General features: G+C 67.0%; 2 protein-coding genes across 2 annotated transcripts in view; both read right to left on the minus strand.

Annotated features, from left to right (window-relative positions):
* The window catches only part of FASTK (Fas activated serine/threonine kinase), a gene marked incomplete at its 3' end in the record, with an annotated part of 9,460 nt that extends 3,323 nt beyond the window's left edge, over nucleotides 1–6,137 (minus strand). Inside the window, exons 1-8 of the mRNA XM_080364254.1 lie at nucleotides 6,013–6,137; nucleotides 5,140–5,734; nucleotides 2,930–3,400; nucleotides 2,245–2,393; nucleotides 1,404–1,620; nucleotides 1,134–1,293; nucleotides 416–507; nucleotides 4–92 (exon numbers count right to left, since the gene is read on the minus strand). Of these exons, the coding sequence (XP_080220380.1) occupies nucleotides 4–92; nucleotides 416–507; nucleotides 1,134–1,293; nucleotides 1,404–1,620; nucleotides 2,245–2,393; nucleotides 2,930–3,400; nucleotides 5,140–5,689 (1,728 nt within the window). The 5' untranslated portion in view covers nucleotides 5,690–5,734; nucleotides 6,013–6,137. The remainder of the gene's footprint in view (nucleotides 1–3; nucleotides 93–415; nucleotides 508–1,133; nucleotides 1,294–1,403; nucleotides 1,621–2,244; nucleotides 2,394–2,929; nucleotides 3,401–5,139; nucleotides 5,735–6,012) is intronic.
* Nucleotides 6,138–6,354: 217 nt separating this feature from the next.
* On the minus strand, nucleotides 6,355–7,933 carry TMUB1 (transmembrane and ubiquitin like domain containing 1). Its single transcript, XM_080339715.1, has 2 exons — nucleotides 7,433–7,933; nucleotides 6,355–7,157 (listed from the first exon to the last, which is right to left on the minus strand). The coding sequence occupies exons 1-2, from the start codon at nucleotides 7,843–7,845 to the stop codon at nucleotides 6,803–6,805; spliced, it is 768 nt and encodes a 255-aa protein (XP_080195841.1). The 5' UTR covers nucleotides 7,846–7,933; the 3' UTR covers nucleotides 6,355–6,802.
* Nucleotides 7,934–24,337: the final 16,404 nt, after the last annotated feature.

Consider the following 24,337-nt stretch of genomic DNA (forward strand, 5'->3'; position numbering starts at 1 on the left):
GGCCGCGGTGTGGGCGGGGGGGGCCTTGGCGGCCGCGGGGACACGGGACAGCGGCAGCACGGTGCCCGAGCGGTTGATCCACAGCAGGAAGTCTGCGGAGAGAACACGGGTCAGAGCCGGCCCTGAGACCCCCAGTGACGGGACAGCGGCTCGGGGACCCCACGTGCCCCGAGGGGACGGTGACGGCCAGGGCAGCAGATGGGGCACGCAGGGATCCCCCTGCCAAAGCCACCAGCTCGGTGAGCTCTGTCCTCGAGCACCGGGGACGCGGTGGCACGGGGAAGGTGGTGACAAGGCAGCAAATCCAGTTCTGCCCTCAATAGCCCCCGCCCGCCGCCCCCACGCAGCCAGACGGCTGCAGGGCTCCTGCCGCCCCAGAGCCCCCCGCCCAGCCCCCGCGCAGGGCCCGCCTGACCTGTGCAGTAGCCGGGGGGCAGCACCTCGTCCTGCCGGTAGCACTCCTCCCCCACCAGCTGCCGCAGCGCCTCGGCCACCAGCCCCTTGTAGCTGCGGGAAAGGGGGTCAGAGGAGGCAGCGGGGACGCGCGTGGCCCCCACGTCCTCCCCCTGCAAACAGCTGCACGGGGGTGTGGGGCCCTGGGAGCCAGGAGAGCCCTGAGCCGTGGGCAGCGGGGACACGCTCGGCTCATCCAGCAGAAAAGCTCCCGGTGTTGCTGCCCCGCACACGCTCTACTGCCTAGAAAGGGCCGTTGGGCACTGGAACAGGCTGCCCAGGGCAGCGGGCGTTGGACAGACGGACATGATGTTGTCAGGGACACAGGTCAGTCTCTGGGCTGGGGGAATGGTTGGACTCGATGACCTGAGGGGCTCTTCTACCCTAAACGACTCTACAATTCTCACTGCTCCTCTACAGGCTTCGGAGCCCGGGTTACGGGTGTTAATGAAGTTTGCAAGGCACGCACACAGAACTTGCTGCTTGAGGAACAGCTCCTCCCCAAAACCAGCACAGCAGCACTTCCACAGTGCAGCAGGCGTTTCCACGTACGGGCACTTCCACAGGGACCTCCCGCACCTTCCCCCAGCGCCACCCCTGCCGGGCCCCCCGAGCCGGGGACAGCCCCGCGCCCCGCACCCCCGCCCGGCTCCCGGCCGCGCCGCGGCCCCGCCGCTCACCTGTACTTCCTGTTGGCCTCGTCGGCCGTCAGCGCGTGCTCGAACATGAGGACGCGGTAGCGCGGGTCGAGGCGGGGGCCGCTGTACTCGCGGAACTCCAGCTCCACCGCCGCGTCCAGCAGCGACAGGTACCGGCGCACGATCAGCGCGTAGGGGCTGCCTGCGCGGCACGGCCGGCTCAGCCGCGGTGCTGACCCACGAGCCGGCGCTGGGGAGTGGGCTCGGTCCCGCGCTCCCAAACCCACCCCACGTCCAACAGCCCCGACGTACTCATGACGTTGGTGATGAAGGCCGGGGAGAAGACTTGGTGCAGGACGGTCTGGGGGAAGTGGCTGAGCTGGAACATGGACATGAGGATGTTGACGGTGGCCAGGGGCGAGCTGCCGGCCTTCTGCTCCAGGATGGCCTCCAGCTTGGGGAACAGCTCGCTGTGGTTGGACGGGCGGTAATTCATGCGGCTGAAGGGAAACACCAGCTTCTGGATCACCTGTGGCAGGAGAGGGGGTCCCAGGATCACAGAACAGTTCGGGTTGAAGGGACCTTCCCAGCCCCAGTGCCCCCCCTGCCATGACAGGGACATCGTCACCAGCTCAGGGTGCTCAGACCCCGTCCAGCCTGGCCTGGGGTGTCTCAGGGATGGTTCATCCACCCCTCTCTGGGTACCTGGGCCAGGCTCTCACCACCCTCAGGGCAACAATTCCTTCCTCATGTCCGGCCTGAATCTCCCTCCTTTAGTTTGAACCATCACCCTTGTCCTATCACAACAGGCCCTGCTCAAAACTCTGTCCCATCTTTCTCACGGGCCCCTTTTAAGCACAGAAAGGCCGCACTAAGGTCTCCTGGAGCTTCTGTTCTCCAGCTGAACCCCCCAGCTCTCTCCCCTGTCCCCAGCAGAGCTGCTCCAGCCTCGGGTCATTCCTGGGGCTCCTCTGGCCCCTCTCCAGCAGCTCCATGTGTGTCCTGTGCTGTGACCCAGCGCTGGGCCGGGCAGCAGGACGCGGCACAGGACAGGACCCAGCATCGGGCTCTGAGCACCGTACGGACCAGGGCACAGGGCAGGGACGTGCGCCCCCAGCATCGGCTCAGCCGCAGGCGCACCGGGGACGCTGACCTTGCTATCGAGCTGCTCCCCGCGCTTCAGCAGGAAGTTCGCGATGGTGTCGAGCAGCCGCGGCTCTCGCAGCCGGTGCCGGGCCACGTACTTGGCGATGAGGGCCATGGTGTAGGGGGTCAGGTTCTCCGCCTTCCTGGGGAGCCACTCTGCAGAGCAAACACAGCGGGGGGTGTCGGGGGGACACCGGCCCAGCCACAGCCCCCCAGCAGCCAGGGCAGGGGCGGCAGCACAGGCAGGGACCACCGGAGCACCTCAAACCTGGCACCTGCCAGAACCCACCGCGTTACCGGGCCGGTGAGAGGAAAGTTCCCACCACCAGAGGAACCGCGAGAATGTGCACAGAGCGGAGGCCCCTCTGTGCAACCCCTGGGACCAGCCCGCTCCCCGTCTGGGGAGAGAGGGCAGCCCGGGGGGCAGGGACAGCCTGGCCATGGTGCAGAGCATCCCCTGCTCCCGCCCCTGCTGCCACCAACCGCCACACGCAGCAAGGCCCCAGCTCACAGCCCCGGAGTCCCTCACAGCCCCCGACTGCTCCCTCACAGCCCCCAGCTGGTCCCTCACAGCCCCTAGACCCCACAGGCCAGGTCAGGGGACCCCAGGCTGCCCAGGGTGCAGAGGGAACCCCGCGCCCCCTGCGGGCACACCTGGGACCCCCGCCGAGCCGTCCCCATCCCCAACACACCTGCCATGCTGCGGATGAATCGCTCCTGGCGGTTCTCGTAGAAGAGCTGGGAGCTGAAGATTGCCTCCAGGGCCTTGTTGTTGGCCTCCTGGGCGCACAGGGCCAGCATCTCGTCCAGGAGGGCCAGCTCGTGCTCCCGCATGGCGCTGACCTGCCCTAGCGTGTGCCGCACCAGCCGCAGGATCTTGCGGTTGTTGACGAGCTGCTGGTCGGAGGCGGCGTGTCCCTGCAGCGCCTGTGCGCGCAGCCGGTAGTAGGAGAGCAGCAGGAAGAGCGTCTGCGGGTGCCGCTCGCGGTCCAGGTGCCGCTCCAGGCTGCTGAGGCAGGACTCGACCAGCGGGTGCGGGCTGGACGGGTGCAGCCGCATCACACTGCTGAACACCATGGACACGTCCTTCTGGTTGAAGCGGCCCAGGCGGCTGCGGGACTCGTCCTCCAGCACCCGCACCAGCGCGGACTCCCCAGGCAGCCCTGCGGGAAGGGGTTAGGGACACCCGAACTGCCGGCACCGCGCCCCGCGGCTCCGGCACGCGCGGGAGGGCGGACGTGCAGTGCTGGCTGGTGAGCAAACCGAAGTGAAGGGTTTGGCAAAGGCTGATGGGAACACCGGCACATCAGCACCGCAGAACAAGTCACGGGGGGCCCTGGGATTGTCCCCCACCCCAGCACCGCAGGAGTCCAGGTCACCCGCAAGAGCAAGGTGACTCCTAAAGCCTCAGACTTCCCAAAGATAAATAAAGTACGTGGAAAAGTACTTCAAACAAAGTTCTGCTTCCAAAGCAAACGAGATGCCAGCACATTACAAACTCAAAGCTCTCCGCGTACAACAGCAATTAATCTCTCCGCACTCCCAGCCCTGTCCTGTTCCCAGTTCAGCTTTGGCTGTTCAGACCCAGCTCCTGGGGAATTGCTACCCCCTGTCTCATTACTAGCCACGGCCAGAGCGGGGCCGGGTCACAGCGCAGCTACGGCAAGAGCCAAAGGGCGCCCGTGTGTCAGGAGGGGCGTCTGCCGGCGGCGCAGGCAGCGCCGTGCCGGGCCAGGGCCCGCAGCCGCGACAGCATTCGGGAAGGTTCACCACAGCCCACGGCCCGTCGTGTTTCACCCCTCGTCAAACACGGTCAGGAGACGGAAAGTGAGGAATTGGATGGAGCAGCTGCTTTGTTCCTTAACAAGGCCTCAAACAGGCGCGCTCCCATTGCACTAACGAGCAGCTCGGGGCGGCGAGGGCGCCGGCGGGGAACGCGGTGCGGGCCGGGGGCGTGGCCCTGCAGCCCGAGCCAGTGCCAGCGAATGCACCCACAGCGGACACGGAACGGCAGAACCGTCCCCCCGCACGGCACCTCTGGCTCCTGCACCGACACGCAGCCCGACCCGCTCGGCCCGCACCAGGAAAACAGCCACCAGGACAGCAGGGGCTGCCGGACACGGAGCACCGGGCACCCCTGACATGTCCCCTCCTTGCGGGCACCCCCTGACGTGTCTCCTGCTTGCGGGTGGCAGAACCTGCAGGGTTCCAGCCCAGCAGCTGCTGCTGTGCAGGACTCAATTAGTCCGAATCCTCCTCCCAAACATCAGACGCTCAGCGACCGAGGGCTCGGGGCTTGCGGAGGTTCAGACCTCGCACGTTTGCTGATTCTCAGGGACTGGAACAGAACCTGGGGAGCAGTTTGTCCTGATGGCACGGGCAGCGCTGGCACCGCCACGCTGGGCACAGCAGGGGCTGAGCCCTGGAGCCGCCTGTCCCCGAGCCCTCCTGCTGCACCCCCAGCACAGCCCGGCCTGGCAGGGACACAGCTGTGCAGCCACGGAGCCACCGCGGCACACACAGCCACACACGAGCCCAGATACGGCTCTGGTTCAGTGTGTATCACAGATCCCAGAGTGTCAGGGTTGAAGGGCCCTGGAAAGCTCATCCAGTGCAACCCCCCATGGAGCAGGAACACCCAGATGAGGTTACACAGGAAGGTGTCCAGGCGGGTTGGAATGTCTGCACAGAAGGAGACTCCACACCCCCCTGGGCAGCCTGGGCCAGGCTCTGCCACCCTCACCCCAACAAGTTGCTTCTCATATTCAAGTGGAACCTCCTGTGTTCCAGTTTGCACCCACTGCCCCTTGTCCTGTCCCCGGTTGTATCCTTGCACGGCAGTCGGAGCGACACCGACACGCTGCCCCGTCCCCTCCCGCCCCCGCGGCAGCCCCGCACTCACCCAGCGCGGCCGCGGCGTACAGGCAGTTGACGATGCTGAAGTTATCGAACTTGGCGCAGCCGCTGATGATGGCCTGGCACAGCGCCTGGAACTCGGGCTGCTCCAGCACGGGGCCGGGCGCGCGGCCGTCGGCGGCGCCGGGGGCCGGGCCGTGCTGCAGCAGCTGGCCCAGCTTGTGCAGCGCGATGGGGTAGTGGCTGGCGGACACCTTGCCCGGGTTCTGCGTGACCCAGCGCAGCACCTCCCCCACGCTGCGCGACCGCTCGATCAGCCGCTTCATGGTGAAGAAGGTGTCGTAGCTCATCTTCTCGTGGATGAAGCTCCAGCTCTTCCTCTTGCCGTGCCCGCGGGCCCGCCCGCCGTCCGGGGCCCATGGCTGCAGCAGCCCCGGCCCGTAGGGGTCGAGCGGCAGCAGCACGGCCCGCGGCTTGGCCTTGCCCGCGCAGCAGCAGGCGGGGAGCATCCCGGGGCCGCGGCGCTCACGGGCGGGCGGGCCCGGCGGGGCGCGGGGCCGGCTCAGGGCGCGCAGCCATGGCCGCAGGCGCAGCATGGCCGGGGCTCGGCGGGGCGGGCGGCGGCCGAGCGGCGGGAGACCCTGCGGGGACAGCGCGGTCAGGCCGCGGGCGCCCGGCCCGCGGGGAGCGCCGGCACCGCCACCGCCACCCCGGCCCGACCCGATCCCGCCCGGCACCGCCACCCCGGCCCGCCCCGGGCAGCCCCCGCACTCATCCCGCCCGGCACCGGGACCCCGGCCCGCCCCGCCCCCCAGCGATCCCGCCCGCTCCCGGGACCCCCGCGCCGGGCTGGGCCGCACCGCACCGCGCCCGCGCCACCCGGCCCACCCGGGCCCGCCCGCCCCGCCGCCCGCCCTACATGGCGCTGTCGGCCGCGCTGGAGCCGCCGCCGCCCCGGCCGCTCAGCAGCTCCCGGCCGCCGAGTCCGCCATCTTCCCGTCAGCCCCCGCAGCGCCGGGGAGCCCACGGCCCCGCCCCCCGCGAGGCCCACACTTCCGGGGGCGGAGCCGGGCGCGCGGGCTCCCGCAGTGTGCGTAGCGACGCACGTGCAGTCACCCCGAATCCTCCAATGAGCGAGGGCGGCGCCGACGCATGCGCGCAGCGGCTCTGCGGAACGCGTGGCCCGAGACGCAGGCCCCGCCCCCCGCAGCCCCGCCCCCCGCCGAGCCCCGCCCCGCCCCCGCACACAGCCGGACGTCGGTCAGTCTCTGCTCTTTAATTGTCACGGAGCGACGGGGCCCGCGCCCCGCACAGCCCCGCACCGGCAGCACACCGTGGCCCGGGCAGGGCTCCGCCGACCCGGGCACGAGCGGCAGGCGGGCCGGGGCACCCCCCGAGGTAGCAGCAGCAGCCCCGGGGCCGCCCTGCGGGGGAGCCGCCGTCCCTGCCCAGCACCGGCTCCCTGGGACCCGCCGGGCCCTGCAGCCCCAGGGCAGTCCCCCTGCAACACCGGGTCCCGCAACACCGGGTCCCGCAGCCCCAGGGCAGCCCCCCCGCAACACCGGGTCCCGCAGCCCCCGGGCAGCCCCCCCGCAACACCGGGTCCCGCAGCCCCCGGGCAGCCCCGGCCCGGCCCGGCTCCAGGGCCGGCAGACGCCAGCGGGACCGGGCAGCCCCGGCGCGGCGGCTCCTGCGGGCACGGGGCAGTGCTATCTGCGGTACATGGTGAAGGCCATGAAGCTGAAGAGGAGGGTGAGGCCGGCCAGGAAGGTGGTGGCGGTGGCGGTGAAGACGTGGCGGTACTGCAGCTGGCAGTACCAGAGCACCGCCAGCATCAGCACGAAGAGCGGCAGCATCAGGCTGCCCACGTTGAGGGCGGCGTGCACAGGGTCTGCGGAGGCGTGGGCGCCGGCGGGCGCGGGCGCGGGGCTGTGCTGGGAGATGTGGCAGTGCAGGACGCTGTTGTGGCCCAGGTGCAGCGCCGCCAGGCTCTGGGCATCGTCGCGCAGCAGCTGCCCCTGGTAGATCAGCCGCACCTGCTGCTCCTGCCCGGGGAAATGGGCCCTGGGCCGGGGGAAGGAGGGGGAGGTCACGGATCCAGGGGGCAGCGCCCCCTCCACCCCCCCGGAGCGCCCGCGCTGCCCCGCGGTACCGGAGCGCCGGGCAGCCGGGCCGCCGGTGCTGCCGGGGCCGGACACGGGAGCACGCGCACCCGCACCGGGCGAGGGCGGCGCCGCGCCCCAGGAAGGGCAGAGCCGCCCCGGGAAGGGCAGAGCCGCCCCGGCAGCCGCGAGCGGGCCCTGGCGGGGCCGGGAGAACCGCCCCTCCCCTCCCCTCACCTCTTCAGGGCGCCCACGGTGTCTCCGGGGCGCACCCGCGCCAGGCGCTCCGTGTCGTTGAGGAACTTGAGCCGCAGGACCATGGTGGGCTCGGCGGGGCCGCCGTCCTCCCCCGCGGGCGGCCCCTGCGCGGGGGCGGCCCCGGCCCGCGGCCGCAGCCCCGCCGCCAGCCCGTCCGCCCCTTCGGGCGCCGCCGCGGCCGCCCCCGCCGCCGGGGCCTTGTGCGGGACGGGAACGGGGCCGGGGCCGGGGGCGGCGGGCGGGCCCTCCTCGGGCAGCGCGGCGGCGGCGCGGGGCGGCGCGGCGGGCTCGGGGGCGCGGGTGGACGCCCAGGCCAGCCCCAGCACCACGGCCACCAGCAGCAGCGCGAAGAGCACGGTCACCTCGTCGCCGACGCCCTCGATGAGCGCCATGGCGGCAGCGGAGCGCCCGCGGGTCGCAGCGCCCGTCAGCCCGGGCCGGGCCCCGCACCTGCCGCCATCGCGCCGCCGCCGGGGGCGCCGGGAGCTGTAGTCCCGCGCTGCGCACGCGCGGAGGCGCCTCCCGCGGGCTGCGCCGGGAGCTGTAGTTTCGAGATGCGCATGCGCCGCGTCCTCCCAGCGGAGCACGCCGGGAGTTGCAGTCCTGTCCCCGGCCGGGGAGAGCCTCCCTGCGGTCAGTGCCGGCGCCGGGACTACAGCTCCCGGCATGCCCCGCGCCGAGCCGCGCCGAGCCGCCGGGCTCGCCGGCCACGCCCCTTCTCTCTCCCGCCGTTGGGGGTGTCGGAGACACGGCCCCGCGGGGCCCGGCGGCTAAAATGGGCTGGGCTGGGCTGGGCTGGGCTGAGCTGGGCTGGGCTGGGCTGGGCTGGACTGGGCTGAGCTGGGCTGGGCTGGGCTGAGCTGGGCTGGGCTGGGCTGAAATGGACTGGGCTGAGCTGGGCTGGGCTGGGCTGGGCTGAGCTGGGCTGGGCTGGGCTGGGCTGAAATGGGCTGAGCTGGGCTGGGCTGAGCTGGGCTGGGCTGGGCTGAAATGGACTGGGCTGGGCTGAAATGGACTGGGCTGAGCTGGGCTGGGCTGAGCTGGGCTGGACTGGGCTGAGCTGAGCTGAGCTGGGCTGAGCTGAACTGGGCTGGGCTGAGCTGGGCTGAGCTGGGCTGGGCTGGGCTGGGCTGAGCTGGGTTGGGCTGGGCTGGGCTGGGCTGGGCTGGGCTGGGCTGGGTTGGGTTGGGCTGAGCTGGGCTGGGCTGGGCTGGGCTGGGATGAACTGGGCTGGGCTGGGATGAACTGGGCTGGGCTGAGCTGAACTAGGCTGAGCTGGGCTGAAATGGACTGGACTGGGCTGGGCTGACCTGGGCTGGGCTGAAATGGGCTGGGCTGGGCTGGGCTGAGCTGGGCTGAACTAGGCTGGGCTGGGCTGGGCTGGACTGGACTGGGCTGGGCTGACCTGGGCTGGGCTGAAATGGGCTGGGCTGGGCTGGGCTGAGCTGGGCTGAACTAGGCTGGGCTGGGCTGGGCTGAACTGAAGTGAGCTGGGCTGGGCTGGGCTGAAGTGGGCTGAGCTGGGCTGGGCTGAGCTGAGCTGGACTGGGCTGAGCTGGGCAGGGCTGGGCTGGGCTGGGATGAACTGAGCTGGGCTGGGATGAACTGGACTGGGCTGGGATGGGCTGAGCTGGGCAGGGCTGGGCTGGGATGAACTGAGCTGGGCTGGGATGAACTGAGCTGGGCTGGGATGAACTGGGCTGGGCTGGGATGGGCTGAGCTGGGCAGGGCTGGGCTGGGATGAACTGAACTGGGCTGGGATGAACTGAGCTGGGCTGGGATGAACTGGGCTGAGCTGGGCTGGGCTGGACTGAGCTGAGCTGGGCAGGGCTGGGATGAACTGGGCTGGGCTGCTCCGGGCTCTGCTGGACGGGCTGCAGGGACGGGGGCAGCTGGAACAGCTCTGCTGGGACAGGGGAGAGAGCTGGGGGGTTCAGCTGGAGAACAGAAGCTCCAGGAGACCTGAGTGCACCTTTCTGTGCTTAAAAGGGGCCCGTGAGAAAGATGGGACAGAGTTTAGAGCAGGGCCTGTTGTGACAGGACAAGGGTGATGGCCCGGTTTGGTGATGAAGTTTTCGATCAGACGTCACGGCCCAGCCCGGTGCTGGTGTGGGATCATGGCCAGGAGCGGCGCAGGGGTCACTGTGACCCCGTGTGGGTGTCAAAGCGGCGCAGGGGTCACTGTGACCCCGTGTGGGTGTCAAAGCGGCGCAGGGGTCACTGTGACCCCGTGTGGGTGTCGGGGGCGGGGGGCGGCGCAGCGCGCGGCTCCGGAGCCTGCGGAGGGGGCGGCTGAGCCACGGGAGGTGAGATCTGAGATCCCGGGGAGGTGTCGGTGCTGGATGCGAAAGCAGCGGCAGGTTGGAGAAGCGCGTGCGCTGTGTGGGAAGCAGAAACAGGGTTTAGAACTTCCCGATACAGAAAATGAGCCGTGTCTGCTCAAAACCGTTTGAGTGGCTGTGACTGTTCCAATTCGATGCGTTTAATCCAGGGGTTCATCGGCCTCACCCATAACATTTTGCATGTGATTTTCTGATTTTCAGTGTGGGTTTGTCTGGCTTCGGCTTCCAGACATTGAGTCTTTTTGCATCTTTCCATCCTGATTGCAGAGCCGTTTGCTGTTTCCCTGACAAAGAACGCGCTTCCACGGGTGATCGAGCGGCCCCCGGGCGTCCCGGCAGCCGAGCAGACGGCGCTGGTGACTGCGGCGCGGCCCCGGCGCTCGCCCCGCGCCGCCACCCCCGTGTCCTGGTGAAACACCGCTACCCGTGCGACGGACACGGAAATGGGCCCGGCCTGCTGGCTCCCGCGGTCCCAGCCCGGGAGCGGCTCCGGCACCGCGGGAAGGTGTGCGAGCCGGGGCTGTGGAGCCAGGAGGGGCGGGCATCCTGCCTGCCCCACAGCTGTCCTGCCCGCCCCACAGCTGTCCCTGCCCCACAGCTGCCTGCCCGCCCCACAGCTGCCTGCCCACCCCACAGCTGTCCCTGCCCCACAGCTGCCTGCCTGCCCCACAGCTGCCTGCCCGCCCCACATCTGTCCCTGCCCCACAGCTGCCTGCCCGCCCCACAGCTGTCCTGCCCACCCCACAGCTGTCCCTGCCCCACAGCTGCCTGCCCACCCCACAGCTGTCCCTGCCCCACAGCTGCCTGCCCACCCCACAGCTGCCTGCCCACCCCACAGCTGTCCCGCCCCACAGCCGTCCCCTCCACCCCTGTGTGAGTCAGACCCACGGGTGCTCTGCTCCTGCAGCTCCTCGATTGCTCCTGCTGGGCTGCGGGTCTCCCGCGTTCCCTCCAGCCACGGGTGGGTGTCATCACTCAGGACCCTCCAGCCACGGGTGGGTGTCAACGTTCAGGACCCTCCAGCCACGGGTGGGTGTCGTCACTCAGGACCCTCCAGCACCCGGTGCCACTGGTCCTGCGTCCCTGCGGCCGCACTCAGCGCGCTGCCCGCTCCGCTCCGCGGTGTCCCCTGCAGCCTGTCCCGGGTCCCTGCTGAGCGACCCGCTGGCTGCTCACCGGGTCGCCGGTGCCCAGCCCGTGCTCAGCCCTGCAGCCCGTGCCGGTCCCGTGCCGCGGTGCCCAGCGCTGGCCTCGCCTCTGGTTGCTCCCCGGAGCCGCCTCTGTGTGTTGATGTTTAGGCTGCCAGGGTTTACGGTCCCTGCGGTTCCTCCTGTGCCCAGCGCTGCACTGTTCCAAAGGACGCGGCGCTGTGGGTCCCTTTGTGTCCCCGCTGCCGGGCTGTGCCGCTGCATCCCCCCACCAGCCGTCCTGTCCCCGTGTCCCTGCCCGGGCTCGCCGGCCCAGGGCTGTCCCCAGGTGCCACCTCCACAGTGCCCGAGAGGCTTCAGTTCACCTCGCTGCCATCTTCAGCTCCTTCTCGTCACCCGGGCACGTGCCGGCACATCTCACCTGCGGGACCAGCTCCGGCCAGCGGGCCAGCACCGCGGGGGCCAGCGGGACCGGCGCAGCGACCGGCCCTGTGCTGGCACCTGGGGCGGCCAAACCGCCAGTGCTGGGGGCGGTTCTGGACCCGTCACTACAGGACACCCCTTGAGGTGCTGGAGCCAGTGGAGAGAGGGGAACAGAGCTGGTGAGGGGCTGGAGCACAAGTGTGATGGAGACTGAGGGACCTGGGGGGTTCAGCTGGAGAACAGGAGCTGAGGGGAGACAGGGACACAAAGAAACGGCCTCAAGTTGCGCCAGGGGAGGTTGAGGTTGGATGTGGGAACAATTTCTTCCCCAAAGGGCTGTGGGGCATTGGAACAGGCTGCCCAGGGCAGTGCTGGAGTCACCAGCCCTGGAGGGCTGGACAGACGGACATGAGGTTCTCAGGACATGGGGCAGTGCCGGGTGGGTTATGGTTGGACTCCATGATTCCAGGGGCTCTTCCAGCCAAGCCACTTCCATGGTCCTGTGCTGTTCCTCTCCTGCAAAGCCCTGCCCGGGTCTGGGTGTCCACCAGCCTCCACACTGGACGGTGTGTTTGGATGGTTTGCCTGGCAGCCGAGCCCGGCACAGACCTGGGCGGGATTAGCACGCTCAGTCACCCCTGAGCTCCAGCTAACTTTGGCCTTTTCAAGCAATTGCTGGGGGAAATCCCATGGGCAAGACTGCTTGAAGGAAAAGGGGCCCAAGAGAGCTGGATTGCATTCAGAGATTGCTTCTTCCGCGCTCAGGATCAGAGCATCCCCACACGTAGGAAGTCAAGGAAGGGAGCCAGGAGGCCTGCGTGGTTGAATAGGAATCTATTGGGTATGTTCAAGCAGAAGAGGAGAGTTTACAGGTCATGGAAGCAGGGGCTGGCCACTTGGGAGGAATATAAGGCTGCTGTTAGAGGATGTAGGAAGGCAGCTAGGATAGCCAAGGCCTCCTTAGAATTACAGCTGGCGAGAGGGGTCAAGGACAGCAAAAAGAACTTTTTCAAATACATAGCGGATAAAACTAATACCAGAGGCAATGTAGGCCCACTGAGGAATGGGGTGGGTGCCCTGGTGGCGGAAGATACAGAGAAGGCAGAATTACTGAATGCCTTCTTTGTCTCTGTCTACTCTGCCGGAGGCTGTCCTGGGGAGCCCTGTACCCCTGAGACCCCAGATGAAGCGAGGTCAATGGAGGAGCTTGCTTTAGTTGATGAGGACTGGGTTAAGGAGCAATTAAATAGACTGGACATCCATAAATCCATGGGTCCAGATGGGATGCATCCGCGGGTGCTGAGGGAGCTGGCTGAGGTCATTGCTGGACCGCTCTCCATCATCTTTGCCAAGTCTTGGGAAACGGGAGAGGTGCCCGAGGATTGGAGGAAAGCAAATGTCACTCCAATCTTCAAAAAGGGCAAGAAGGAGGACCCGGGTAACTATAGACCGGTCAGCCTCACCTCTGTCCCTGGGAAAGTAATGGAACAACTTATCCTTGGTGCTATCTCAAGGCATATCAAGGATAAGAAGGTTATTAGGGGCAGTCAGCATGGCTTTACCAAGGGTAAGTCATGCTTGACCAACCTCATAGCCTTTTATGAGAATGTTACAAGGTGGATGGATGATGGCAGAGCCGTGGATGTGGTCTACCTTGACTTCAGTAAAGCCTTTGACACAGTCTCCCACAGCATCCTAGTTGCTAAGTTGCAGAGGTGTGGTCTAGACAATAGAGTAGTGAGGTGGGTTACAAACTGGCTTAAGGAGAGAAGCCAGAGAGTGGTAGTCAATGGTGCGAAGTCTAGTTGGAGACCAGTATCTAGTGGAGTACCTCAGGGGTCAGTACTGGGGCCAGTATTATTCAATATATTCATTAACGACTTAGACGAGGGAATAGAGTGTACTATCAGCAAGTTTGCTGATGACACTAAGCTGGGAGGAGTGGCTGACACGCCAGAAGGCTGTGCTGCCATCCAGCGAGACCTAGACAGGCTGGAGAGTTGGGCGGGGAATAACCTAATGAAATTTAACAAGGAAAAGTGTAGAGTCCTGCATCTGGGCAGGAACAACCCCAGGTTCCAGTATCGGTTGGGAAATTACATATTAGAGAGCAGTGTAGGGGAAAGGGACCTGGGGATCCTGGTGGACAACAGGATGACCATGAGCCAGCACTGTGCCCTTGTGGCCAGGAAGGCCAATGGCATCCTGGGATGTATTAGAAGGGGGGTGGTTAGTAGATCAAGAGAGGTCCTCCTTCCCCTCTACTCTGCCCTGGTGAGACCCCATCTGGAATATTGTGTCCAGTTCTGGGCCCCTCAGTTCAAGAAGGACAAGGAACTGCTGGAGAGGGTCCAGCGTAGGGCAACCAAGATGATTAAGGGAGTGGAGCACCTCCCTTATGAGGAAAGGCTGAGGGAGCTGGGTCTCTTTAGTTTGGAGAAGAGGAGACTGAGGGGTGACCTTATTAATGTTTATAAATATATAAAAGATGAGTGCCATGAGGATGGAGCCAGGCTCTTCTCGTTGGCAAACAATGATAGGACAAGGGGCAATGGGATCAAGCTGGAACACAAGAGGTTCCACTTAAATTTGAGAAGAAACTTCTTCTCAGTAAGGGTGACAGAGCACTGGAACAGGCTGCCCAGGGGGGTTGTGGAGTCTCCTTCTCTGGAGACATTCAAGACCCACCTGGACATGTTCCTGTGCAACCTCACTTAGGCGTTCCTGCTCCAGCAGGGGGATTGGACTAGATGATCTTTTGAGGTCCCTTCCAATCCAGAACATACTGTGATACTGTGGAGGCGTCAGGTGGCAGCGCCGCAGGTGGAGAGCGACTGAGCTGACAAAGTTGGGGTTTGAGCCTGAAATTCACCCCCAGACAGTTTCCATCTCCGGCTCTGGGTGCGTTTTCACCCCGCACCCGGCTCGTGTCTCCGCGCCGCCTTTCCCGTCCCCGCGCCGTGTCGCGGCCCCGGCACGGCCCGTGTCCGTGGGAAGCCCCGGCTCCGTGTGTCCGCTGCGATCCCCGTGGGCTCGCCTGCCCCCGCGGCAGCGCCGGGCTCCCGGGGGTCCCGCTCCACAGGGGCTGTGCTGGCGGGTCCCCTGACCCCGGGGATCCCCCAGCGCCCGCCATGCGCCCCGTGTCACACCCGGGCCCGCTGGGCGGTGATGGGGACACGTGGGACCCCGGCGCTGGGGATGCTGGACGCCCAGGGGGGATGTGGCCGTGGTGACCACAGCGGTGACACCAATGGTGACAGCAGTGGTGACCACAGCAGTGACACCAATGGTGACAGCAGTGGTGACACCAGTGGTGACCGCAGCGGTGACACCAATGGAGACATCAGTGATGACACCAATGGTGACCGCAGCGGTGACACCAATGGAGACATCAGTGGTGACACCAGTGGTGACACCAGTGGTGACACCAATGGTGACCGCAGCGATGACACCAATGGTGACACCAGTGGTGACACCAATGGTGACCGCAACGGTGACACCAATGGAGACAGCAGCGGTGACACCAATGGTGACCGCAGCGGTGACACCAATGGAGACAGCAGCGGTGACACCAATGGAGACAGCAGCGGTGACCGCAGCGGTGACTGCAGGGGTTCCCCACTCGCTGTGCAGCTCCAGAGGAGTTTGCTCAGGGGTCTGTGAATGTGCAGAGGGGTGAGGAGGAGGAGGAGGAGGAGGAGGAGGAGGAGGGAGGGGACGAGGCCACGGGGCCCCCGGGCCAGCCCAACCTCCTGCACGCAAAACCTCTCATGAGCAGCTGAGAAGCCCCTGTGTGCTGGCGCCGGTGCCGGTGCCGTGGGGCAGCCGGTGCCTGTTGGCTGTGGAGTCACCACAGCCCATCTCAGCTGGGCCAGGCTGAGATGAACCCCCTGCTGTCCCGGAGCGGGGCGGCCGGGCGGTGACGCCGCGGAGCGGGGCTGCCGGCACCGGTGTCCGTGCGCTAACGGGGCCAAAGTGGCGGCAGTTTGTCAATGTCTCTGGGCAAATCCCGCTGGGCTGCCCCACAGGAGCCCCACGGGAGCCCCACAGGCGCGGGGGGAGCTCAGCAACGCCCCCGGGCTGGAGGTCATGCAGTCCCTGTGTGTTTTCATTTGCGCTTTTGGATCAGGGAGCCGCGATGGCGCGGTTTGGTGCCACAGAACGCTGTGTTGTGCTGTGCTGCCCGTCCTGGAGCTGCTCTTCAGCCAGAGGTCCCGGCGATGGGGATGGCGCCCTTGCCTGGGGTGCCGGGGTGGCCGGGACAGCGGTGTTGGCGCAGGGGCCGCGGGGCCGGGTCAGGGCTGCGGCACAGCCGGTGCCCGCTCTGGCACCGCAGCGATGTCTCTGGGTGTTGTTCAGGCAAATCTCTTGAGCGAAGCTGCGCGTGGATCCACATGCGTGGAGGATTCGGTGCAAACCCTCCCGAGCCGCAGCCAGCCTGGCTGCGCCAGCACCCCGCCGCTCCCCGGCAGCGGCTCCCGTGCTTCGGCTGCCAGGAGGAACCTTCACGGCTCCGGGTTTTCTCCCTGAACGTCTCGGCTGCCACAGCTGCTGCTTCTGATCCCGACCAGCCCCACAGGCACAGCTGGAACCCCAGTACAGCTCCACGGGCACAGCTGGAACCCCGACCAGCTCCGCGGGCACAGCTGGAACCCCAGTACAGCTCCACGGGCACAGCTGGAACCCCGACCAGCTCCATGGGCACAGCTGGAACCCCGGCCCAGCTCCGCGGGCACAGCTGGAACCCCGGCCCAGCTCCGCGGTGCAGGTTTCCCTGTGCAGCCCCCATGCATGGGGTCATGTTGGTGGACCTGGCTGTGCCAGTTCAGATCTGGCTGTGCCCGTGGGATCTGGCGGTGCCAGTTCAGATCCGGCTGTGTCAGTGGGGTCTGGTGGTATCAGTGGGATCTGGTGGTGCCGGTGGGATCTGGCGGGGCCAGTTCAGATCCAGCTGTATCAGTGGGGTCTGGTGGTATCAGTGGGATCTGGCGGTGCCAGTTCAGATCTGGCTGTGTCAGTGGGGTCTGGTGGTATCAGTGGGATCTGGTGGTGCCGGTGGGATCTGGCGGGGCCAGTTCAGATCCGGCTGTGTCAGTGGGGTCTGGTGGTATCAGTGGGATCTGGCGGTGCCAGTTCAGATCTGGCTGTGTCAGTGGGGTCTGGTGGTGTCAGTGGGATCTGGCGGGGCCAGTTCAGATCCGGCTGTGTCAGTGGGATCTGGCGGTGCAGGACCCGTGTCCCGTGCCGGTTCCCCACCCAAGCCCCGGCACTGCCGCTCCTGGGGCCGCTCTGCACCACCGCTGGTTCCCGTGCACCCCCGAGCTCTCAGTGTGTTCCCTCCAGAGCGCAGACCTTGTTCCTCAGCCTGGGCTCCGGTTTTATCACCAGGGGAATGGTTAATTTGCCGGTTCAAGCCCGTGTCACTCGTGCGGGCGCGGTTTGCTGGGTGAGCCGGGTCCCTGCGGCTGCTCTGGAGCTTGTCGCTGCAGCCCCGTTTTGTGCAGCCGGCTGCTTTTATCAACCGGTTACTGTGATTCTGCCTGCCCGGTTACCGCGGTTCTCCCAGCCCGGTTACCGCGGTTCTCCCAGCCCGGTTACCGCGGTTCTCTCAGCCTGGTTACCGTGGTTCTCCCAGCCCGGTTACCGCGGTTCTCTCAGCCTGGTTACCGCAGTTCTCCCAGCCCGGTTACCGCGGTTCTCCCAGCCCGGTTACCGCGGTTCTCTCAGCCTGGTTACCGTGGTTCTCCCAGCCCGGTTACCGCGGTTCTCCCAGCCCGGTTACCGCGGTTCTCTCAGCCTGGTTACCGCAGTTCTCCCAGCCCGGTTACCGCGGTTCTCCCAGCCCGGTTACCGCGGTTCTCTCAGCCTGGTTACCGTGGTTCTCCCAGCCCGGTTACCGCGGTTCTCCCAGCCCCGTTACCGCGGTTCTCTCAGCCTGGTTACCACAGTTCTCCCAGCCCCGTTACCGCGGTTCTCCCAGCCCGGTTACTGCGGTTCTCCCAGCCCGGTTACCGCGGTTCTCCCAGCCCGGTTACCGCGGTTCTCTCAGCCTGGTTACCGTGGTTCTCCCAGCCCGGTTACCGCGGTTCTCTCAGCCTGGTTACCGTGGTTCTCCCAGCCCGGTTACCGCGGTTCTCTCAGCCTGGTTACCGCAGTTCTCCCAGCCCGGTTACCGTGGTTCTCCCAGCCCGGTTACCGCGGTTCTCCCAGCCTGGTTACCGCAGTTCTCCCAGCCCCGTTACCGCGGTTCTCCCAGCCCCGTTACCGCGGTTCTCTCAGCCTGGTTACCACAGTTCTCCCAGCCCCGTTACCGCGGTTCTCCCAGCCTGGTTACTGCGGTTCTCCCAGCCTGGTTACCGCGGTTCTCCCAGCCCTGTTACCGTGGTTCTCCCAGCCTGGTTACCACGGTTCTCCCAGCCCTGTTACCGTGGTTCTCCCAGCCCCATTACTGCGGTTCTGCCCAGCTCAGCGCTGTCCGGGCAGACACTGAGTGCTGTCCGAGCTCCGCCGTGTGCAGGTACCAACCTGCGGTGTTCACGGCGCTGCCGCTCCCTCCTTGGGCCGCGGCTGGTGGGCACGCAGGAGCTGGTGGGGATGGAGGAGCTGGTGGGCACAGAGGAGCTGATGGGGATGGAGGAGCTGGTGGGGACGGAAGAGCTGGTGGGGATGGAGGAGCTGGTGGGGATGGAGGAGCTGGTGGGGATGGAGGAGCTGGTGGGGACGGAGGAGCTGGTGGGGACGGAGGAGCTGATGGGGATGGAGGAGCTGGTGGGGATGGAGGAGCTGATGGGGATGGAGGAGCTGATGGGGATGGAGGAGCTGGTGGGGACGGAGGAGCTGGTGGGGATGGAGGAGCTGGTGGGGAACGGAGGAGCTGGTGGGGACGGAGGAGCTGGTGGGGATGGAGGAGCTGGTGGGGATGGAGGAGCTGGTGGGGACGGAGGAGCTGGTGGGGACGGAGGAGCTGGTGGGGACGGAGGAGCTGGTGGGGACGGAGGAGCTGGTGGAGATGGAGGAGCTGGTGGGGACGGAGGAGCTGGTGGGGATGGAGGAGCTGATGGGGACGGAGGAGCTGGTGGGGACGGAGGAGCTGATGGGGATGGAGGAGCTGGTGGGGATGGAGGAGCTGATGGGGATGGAGGAGCTGGTGGGGACGGAGGAGCTGGTGGGGACGGAGGAGCTGATGGGGACGGAGGAGCTGATGGGGATGGAGGAGCTGGTGGGGATGGAGGAGCTGATGGGGATGGAGGAGCTGGTGGGGATGGAGGAGCTGATGGGGATGGAGGAGCTGGTGGGGACGGAGGAGCTGGTGGGGACGGAGGAGCTGGTGGGGATGGAGGAGCTGGTGGGGATGGAGGAGCTGATGGGGATGGAGGAGCTGGTGGGGATGGAGGAGCTGGTGGCAGCTCTGGAGCAGCGACACGGGAGGGAAACCGGAGCTTCCCAGGCCGGGGAAGGGCTGACCCGCCCCAGGCTGCACGGGACACGCGGGGACGCCCGGTCCAGCGCGGGGACGGGACGTCGGGGCCGTGGCCGCTCGTGTTGCGGCTGGAGGCACGGGGTGCACAGGGCAGGGCGGGACGGGACGTTCCTGCCCCCGAGGGGTCCCTGCGATCGCAGCCGTGCCCACGGCGATTTTGGTGATTTTCCTTGGCTTTGTTCGAGAAATGAAGCCTTTTGGAGCGCTACGCGAGCGTGTCATCCTCGGGATCGTCACCTGCTGCCCGGATCCATCCGGCCCCACTGTGATCTCTCATTGTGTGATGACTGCGCATGGGTGGCACAGCACCCACCCAGCTCACAGCACCAAACCACCGGCTCACTCAGGACCCACAGCCGGGACTGGCGCTGTGCCCGGTGCTCTGCCCGGCACTCTGTGCTCTGCCTGGTGCTCTATGCTGTGCCCGGCGCTGTGCCCAGCGCTCTGTGCTGTGCCTGGTGCTCTGTGCTGTGCCTGGTGCTCTGTGCTGTGCCTGGTGCTCTGTGCTGTGCCCAGCGCTCTGTGCTGTGCCTGGTGCTCTGTGCTGTGCCCAGCGCTCTGTGCTGTGCCTGGTGCTCTGTGCTCTGCCTGGTGCTCTGTGCTGTGCCTGGTGCTCTGTGCTGTGCCTGGTGCTCTGTGCTGTGTCCGGCGCTCTGTGCTGTGCCTGGTGCTCTGTGCTGTGCCTGGTGCTCTGTGCTGTGTCCGGCACTCTGTGCTGTGCCTGGTGCTCTGTGCTGTGCCTGGTGCTCTGTGCTGTGCCTGGTGCTCTGTGCTGTGTCCGGCGCTGTGCCCAGCGCTCTGTGCTGTGCCTGGTGCTCTGTGCTGTGCCTGGTGCTCTGTGCTGTGTCCGGCACTCTGTGCTGTGCCTGGTGCTCTGTGCTGTGCCTGGTGCTCTGTGCTGTGCCTGGTGCTCTATGCTGTGCCCGGCGCTGTGCCCAGCGCTCTGTGCTGTGCCTGGTGCTCTGTGCTGTGCCCGGCGCTGTGCCCAGCGCTCTGTGCTGTGCCTGGTGCTCTGTGCTGTGCCTGGTGCTCTGTGCTGTGCCCAGCGCTCTGTGCTGTGCCCGGTGCTCTGTGCTGTGCCCGGTGCTCTGTGCTGTGTCCGGCGCTCTGTGCTGTGCCTGGTGCTCTGTGCTGTGCCCGGTGCTCTGTGCTGTGTCCGGCGCTCTGTGCTCTGCCTGGTGCTCTGTGCTGTGCCTGGTGCTCTGTGCTGTGCCTGGTGCTCTGTGCTGTGCCTGGTGCTCTGTGCTGTGTCCGGCACTCTGTGCTGTGCCCAGCGCTCTGTGCTGTGCCTGGTGCTCTGTGCTGTGCCTGGTGCTCTGTGCTGTGTCCGGCGCTGTGCCCAGCGCTCTGTGCTGTGCCTGGTGCTCTGTGCTGTGCCTGGTGCTCTGTGCTGTGTCCGGCACTCTGTGCTGTGCCTGGTGCTCTGTGCTGTGCCTGGTGCTCTGTGCTGTGCCTGGTGCTCTGTGCTGTGTCCGGCGCTCTGTGCTGTGCCTGGTGCTCTGTGCTGTGCCCGGTGCTCTGTGCTGTGCCTGGTGCTCTGTGCTGTGTCCGGCGCTCTGTGCTGTGCCTGGTGCTCTGTGCTGTGCCTGGTGCTCTGTGCTGTGCCCGGTGCTCTGTGCTGTGTCCGGCGCTCTGTGCTCTGCCCGGTGCTGTGCCCAGCGCTCGGTGCTGTGCCCGGTGCTCTGCACGTTGCTCTGCCCGGGGCTGGCGGCTCCAGGAGTGCCCGGTTCTGCACCGACGGTTCTGTGGTTGCGGACAGAGGTGGCTGTTTGGTTCACCTTTTCCGTTTCCGTTTTCGGTGCCCCCGCTCGGCGCGCCGTTCGCTCTCCGGGCGGTGCCGGGCGCCAACACCAGCGGAAAAGAAGCGGCCAGGGGTTTTTTTTCCTTTTTCGTCCTGTTCCTTTTCCCAGGAAGGGAAAATACCAAACCACACACACGGGTGCATACGTATGTATGTACATTCAGGTATCTGTACAAAGGCGAATCCCGCTGCCCAGACCTCACAGGACCGCAGGAATGCCCCTGTGGAGCTCTGCAGACTCCCCGGGCTGCATCGGCTCACGGTTCCGGTGCCGGCGGAGCGGAGCGCCGGGGGAGGGTCAGGGTGCCCGCGCTCAGACACCCACAGCCGCAGCCCCGCCGGACGGGGTTTGGACACCCAAACTGTCAGAGTGGTTCTCCCGTTCCGCAGGGAGCCCTGCGGGTGCTGGGAGCCCTGCGGGTGCGGGGAGCCCTGTGGGTGCTGGGAGCCCTGCGGGTGTGGGGAGCCCTGTGGGTGTGGGGAGCCCTGCGGGTGCGGGGAGCCCTGCGGGTGCGTGGAAACCCCAGCACGAGGCAGCACCGCAGCTTCCCGAGGAAACCGCCGCGGTGGCACCGGCTGTGGAGCCAGTTCAGGCGGCCAGTGGACGCACAGAATCGTTCTGTTTAGAGAAGACCCTCCAGATCAGCAGGTCCCACCATTAACCCAATGCCACCATGACCCCACATCCTGAGAACCTCATGTCCATCTGTCCAGCCCTCCAGGGCTGGTGACTCCAGCACTGCCCTGGGCAGCCTGTTCAATGCCCCATAGCCCTTTGGGGAAGAAACGTTTCCTGATGTCCAGATACACCCGGGAACCGCCTGGGGCCGAAATGTGTGTGGGGAGGACACAGAAACCGGGCGGATTGCTCAGGGCCAGGCTCGCAGGGCAGAGGCTCCGTGCGGCCCCTCGGGGGATTTGGCCAGGGGACCCCTGGGCTGCTCCGTGTCACCTCCGCACGGCTGGGCAGCTGCGGGCACGGTGCACGGCGCGCACAGCACCGCAGGACACGGGCACCCTGGGCTGGCAGAGCCGCGCAGAGCGAACCTGGGACCACAACCCATCAGGAGGTCGTGGAAAGTGCCAGCGAGCACACACGTGAGCTCGATGCTGGCACCGCAATGGACGCGGATCTTCCGAAAGCTTTCAGAAAAGCCTCATGACGGAGTTTTTCCAACAAAACCGGTCTCGGCGCAGGCGGCAGGACCTGCGCTCTCGAGGAATCCGGGCAGGGCGACTGGAGGCAGGAGCGCAGGGACGCGCCGGTGCCACCCACGCACCCAGCGCCGCCCAGCGATTCCTGCGCCCCGGGGGTGGTGAGGAACGCTCCTGACACCGCTCCTCCTGCTCCTCCTGCTCCTCCTCCCCGTGCCCTGCAGCCCTCCCGCCAGCATGGGCAGCGTGGGCTGGGATCCAGCCCCACTGTCCCCAGACACCCCCGCTTTGCTCCCGGTGGGACGGGGCACCGCGTCGTTGGGGTCTTGATTCCCTCCGCCGGCTGTTTTCGGTTCTTCTTTCACCTCATGGTATGTTCTCACGTAATCTGCTGGGGTTCGTGATCCTGTTTCCTTCGTGTCTCCTCGTTTTGGAAGATGCTCTCTGGTTCCCGTTGGTCTCCCCGGCTCGCTGGCGGGAGCTCAGCCGCTCCCATCTGCCCACGCCAGCGGTGCTGCCAGCGCCGTGCGCCCCGCAGCCTGTCCATCCTGCGTCACTCCGCAGCCTGTCCGTCCCGGGTCACCCCGCAGCCTGTCCGTCCTGCGTCACTCCGCAGCCTGTCCGTCCCGGGTCACCCCGCAGCCTGTCCGTCCTGCGTCACCCCGCAGTCTGTCCGTCCTGGGTCACCCTGCAGCCTGTCCGTCCCGGGTCACCCCGCAGCCTGTCCGTCCTGCGTCACCCCGCAGTCTGTCCGTCCTGGGTCACCCCGCAGCCTGTCCGTCCTGCGTCACTCCGCAGCCTGTCCGTCCCGGGTCACCCTGCAGCCTGTCCGTCCTGGGTCACCCTGCAGCCTGTCCATCCTGCGTCACTCCGCAGCCTGTCCGTCCTGGGTCACTCCGCAGTCTGTCCGTCCCCGGTCACCCCGCAGCCTGTCCGTCCTGGGTCACCCTGCAGCCTGTCCGTCCTGTGTCACCCCGCAGCCTGTCCGTCCTGGGTCACCCTGCAGCCTGTCCGTCCTGTGTCACCCCGCAGCCTGTCCGTCTCGGGTCACCCCGCAGCCTGTCCGTCTCGGGTCACCCCGCAGTCTGTCCGTCTCGGGTCACCCCGCAGCCTGTCCGTCCCGGGTCACCCCGCAGCCTGTCCGTCCTGGGTCACCCTGCAGCCTGTCCGTCCTGGGTCACCCCGCAGTCTGTCCGTCCTGGGTCACCTGCAGCCTGTCTGTCCTGGGTCACCTGCAGCCTGTCTGTCCTGGGTCACCCCGCAGTCTGTCCGTCCTGGGTCACCTGCAGCCTGTCTGTCCTGGGTCACCCCGCAGCCTGTCTGTCCTGGGTCACCCCGCAGTCTGTCCGTCCCGGGTCACCCCGCAGCCTGTCCGTCCTGGGTCACCCTGCAGCCTGTCTGTCCTGGGTCACCTGCAGCCTGTCCGTCCTGGGTCACCCCGCAGCCTGTCCGTCCTGGGTCACCCTGCAGCCTGTCCGTCCTGGGTCACCCCGCAGCCTGTCCGTCCTGGGTCACCCCGCAGCCTGTCTGTCCTGGGTCACCTGCAGCCTGTCCGTCCTGGGTCACCCCGCAGCCTGTCTGTCCTGGGTCACCCCGCAGCCTGTCCGTCCTGGGTCACCTGCAGCCTGTCCGTCCTGGGTCACCTGCAGCCTGTCTGTCCTGGGTCACCTGCAGCTTGTCCATCCTGGGGTCACCCTGCAGCCTATCTGTCCTGGGGTCCCTCCTCGCAGGCTGTTTTGGGTGGGCTGTGTGGCCCCTGCCCCACAGGACCCACAGGGCTGGCAGCCTGACAGTCGTGACTGTGGACAGCCCAACCAGTGTGGCCACCGCGGCTTCGTTAGATGGACCCCAGCGCGCATCCTGCCATGGCAGCCGCAGCTCTGAGCACCGCCGGATGCTGCCCCGGCCTTTGTGGCAGCGCTGGAGCCGGGGCGAGCGCAGGGCAGCAGCATGGCGCTGCGGGTGACACGGAGGGGACCCGCGCTGGGGCAGCAGCAGCATGGCGCTGCGGGTGACACGGAGGGGACCCGCGCTGGGGCAGCAGCAGCATGGCGCTGCGGGTGACACGGAGGGGACCCGCGCTGGGGCAGCAGCAGCATGGCGCTGCGGGTGACACGGAGGGGACCCGCGCTGGGGCAGCAGCAGCATGGCGCTGCGGGTGACACGGAGGGGACCCGCGCTGGGGCAGCAGCAGCATGGCCCTGCGGTGACACGGAGGGGACCCGCGCTGGGGCAGCAGCAGCATGGCCCTGCGGTGACACGGAGGGGACCCGCGCTGGGGCAGCAGCAGCATGGCGCTGCGGGTGACACGGAGGGGACCCGCGCTGGGGCAGCAGCAGCATGGCCCTGCGGTGACACGGAGGGGACCCGCGCTGGGGCAGCGCTGAGTGACCAGCCAGGGACCTCTGGGGACCAGCCATGCTACATGGTTTCATTAGTGACCTTGACATGATCAGTGTGACGATGGAGTCAATTACCTGGGAACCGCAGCGGGAGGCCGGGCTGGCGGGGGGGGCTGCGGGGCACGGCGGGGTG

This window comes from Nesoenas mayeri (assembly GCF_963082525.1).
Source record: "Nesoenas mayeri genome assembly, chromosome: 2".
In the NCBI taxonomy this organism is placed as follows: domain Eukaryota; kingdom Metazoa; phylum Chordata; class Aves; order Columbiformes; family Columbidae; genus Nesoenas; species Nesoenas mayeri.

Coding starts and splice junctions, on each gene's coding strand:
- TMUB1 (XM_080339715.1), bottom strand. CDS start 7,845: ATGGCGCTCATCGAGGGCGTCGGCGACGAGGTGACCGTGCTCTTCGCG. Junction 7,158..7,432: donor ACCGTGGGCGCCCTGAAGAG/GTGAGGGGAGGG, acceptor CCCCCGGCCCAG/GGCCCATTTCCCCGGGCAGG.